The following is a 1,559-nucleotide window of genomic DNA, read 5'->3' as shown; positions in this document are numbered from 1 at the left end:
GCTTACAATGCCCATTTACAACTGTATTCTGTTTAATTAGTCAGCACAGCCGGTGCTGCGGGGATAGATCACTTGCCTTTAAAGATTTGAGAATGTTAATAGTACAGTATATCATTTTAATTATTATTGGATTAATGTTGTGTCTCGAAGAACATCTAATGCAAATCACAAGAAATGGCCTGAAGTGACCCAAGGGTTGTGCTTTATTAGAAAAGTAATAGGTCCATTGCTTAAATATAAAAAGAGGTTCTTTCTTCAAATGTCACTCTACACTGGGCTTCTCCGTGTGTGTATGTGAAAATGAAATCCTTTTACTTCCACTTTGTCCACAGAAAGTTTCTGTAGTTAATGCATTAAATGGCTGAGAGAGCAGCTGTAATATCAGGAGATGAAGAGGACATCCAAAACAGCAGTGATGATGGAGACATGTTTCCTACTCAAGTTGCTGTAACAGCATCCCCTGGTTGCTCTGCCTGCCCTTCACTAGACAGCGTTGATGAAGACAAGAGAAACTCAGCAGCGCCAGAAAGACTGTCGGTCCTCTCCAGCAGGGCAGTGGCCCAGCTAAAAGCCCTGACTGGCCCAGAGATGGTTTGTGGTGGCCAGGTACAGAGGACAGCCCCTGGGCTGGCTGAGTATCCTCTGGCAGCTGTAGATGCATCCTTAGGTGTCTCCTCATGCCCTGCAGCAGTTGATAACCTGCTGCCTGTGCACCTTGCCCCCCCGTATGCCAAAAGCCCCTGCTGTGATGGCAAGCTGAATTCAGAGGTGCTGCAGGTCCTGAGGGTGCCCGGTGAGGCCCTGCGGGCAGGGACTGACACCCAGCAGGCAGGGAGCGGCACCGAGAGCAGCATGGCCTCCTGCAGCTTGGGCCGTGTGATTTGGATGAAGACCACAACAGTAATGGAGACCTTAGAAAATAAGAAGAAGGAGGAAAAGGAGAAGTACCGGCTCCAGCTAGCAATGTACCGACGGCTCCTGCTGTTGCGCTCCATCAGGAGTTTGCATAGGCAGCTGGAGCAGCAGCAGGCCAGGCTGCAGGGATGCTATGGCACGGGGATAAATACAAAGAAAGAAGTGTTGAAACACATTTGTCCAACCTCACCCTCACCTTCGCTGTAATCATGTTGCTGCCTGCAGAAATGAGCTTTGCAATGCCACCCGAGCCGCCTTGCATGCCATAGGGGCGGTGTCCTCATGTGTGTCGAGCGGAGAGGAAACAGCAGCAGCAGCAGATCAAGAAGAGAGGAGAGAAGGTACAGCCTTGGCCCCTGAATTTATCTGGAGGGAAAAAGAGCAAGGGTGAACTTGTGCAAGAAGCTGGCCTCTGACGCCCATTCAAAGCCTCAAGGTGAAAAAGGATGTTTTTGGCAGATAGGTTTGTAAAAAGAAAAAAATCACCACAAACTGGGAATCTAGTTTGTTGCCTGACCCATAAAGGTGGCTGGATGCAAGGTTGCTGCCTGCTGAATATGTGATATGGTACATCTCCCTTCTACCAACAAAATTTGAACAGAATTAGGGTTTATTTATTTGCAAGAATACCCAAATTTAAAAAA

The 1,559-nt window shown here is 48.0% G+C and overlaps 1 protein-coding gene across 1 annotated transcript; it reads left to right on the top strand.

Annotated features, from left to right (window-relative positions):
• The first annotated feature begins 357 nt into the window (after nucleotides 1-357).
• On the top strand, nucleotides 358-1,122 carry CUNH1orf216 (chromosome unknown C1orf216 homolog). Its single transcript, XM_031060224.1, has one exon. The coding sequence runs from the start codon at nucleotides 358-360 to the stop codon at nucleotides 1,120-1,122; it is 765 nt and encodes a 254-aa protein (XP_030916084.1).
• Nucleotides 1,123-1,559: the final 437 nt, after the last annotated feature.

Source organism: Geospiza fortis, unplaced genomic scaffold (assembly GCF_000277835.1).
Source record: "Geospiza fortis unplaced genomic scaffold, GeoFor_1.0 scaffold219, whole genome shotgun sequence".
Taxonomy (NCBI): Eukaryota; Metazoa; Chordata; class Aves; order Passeriformes; family Thraupidae; genus Geospiza; species Geospiza fortis.
The sequence above is the reverse complement of the archived record's forward strand: the minus strand, read 5'-3'. Positions and strand labels throughout refer to the sequence as shown.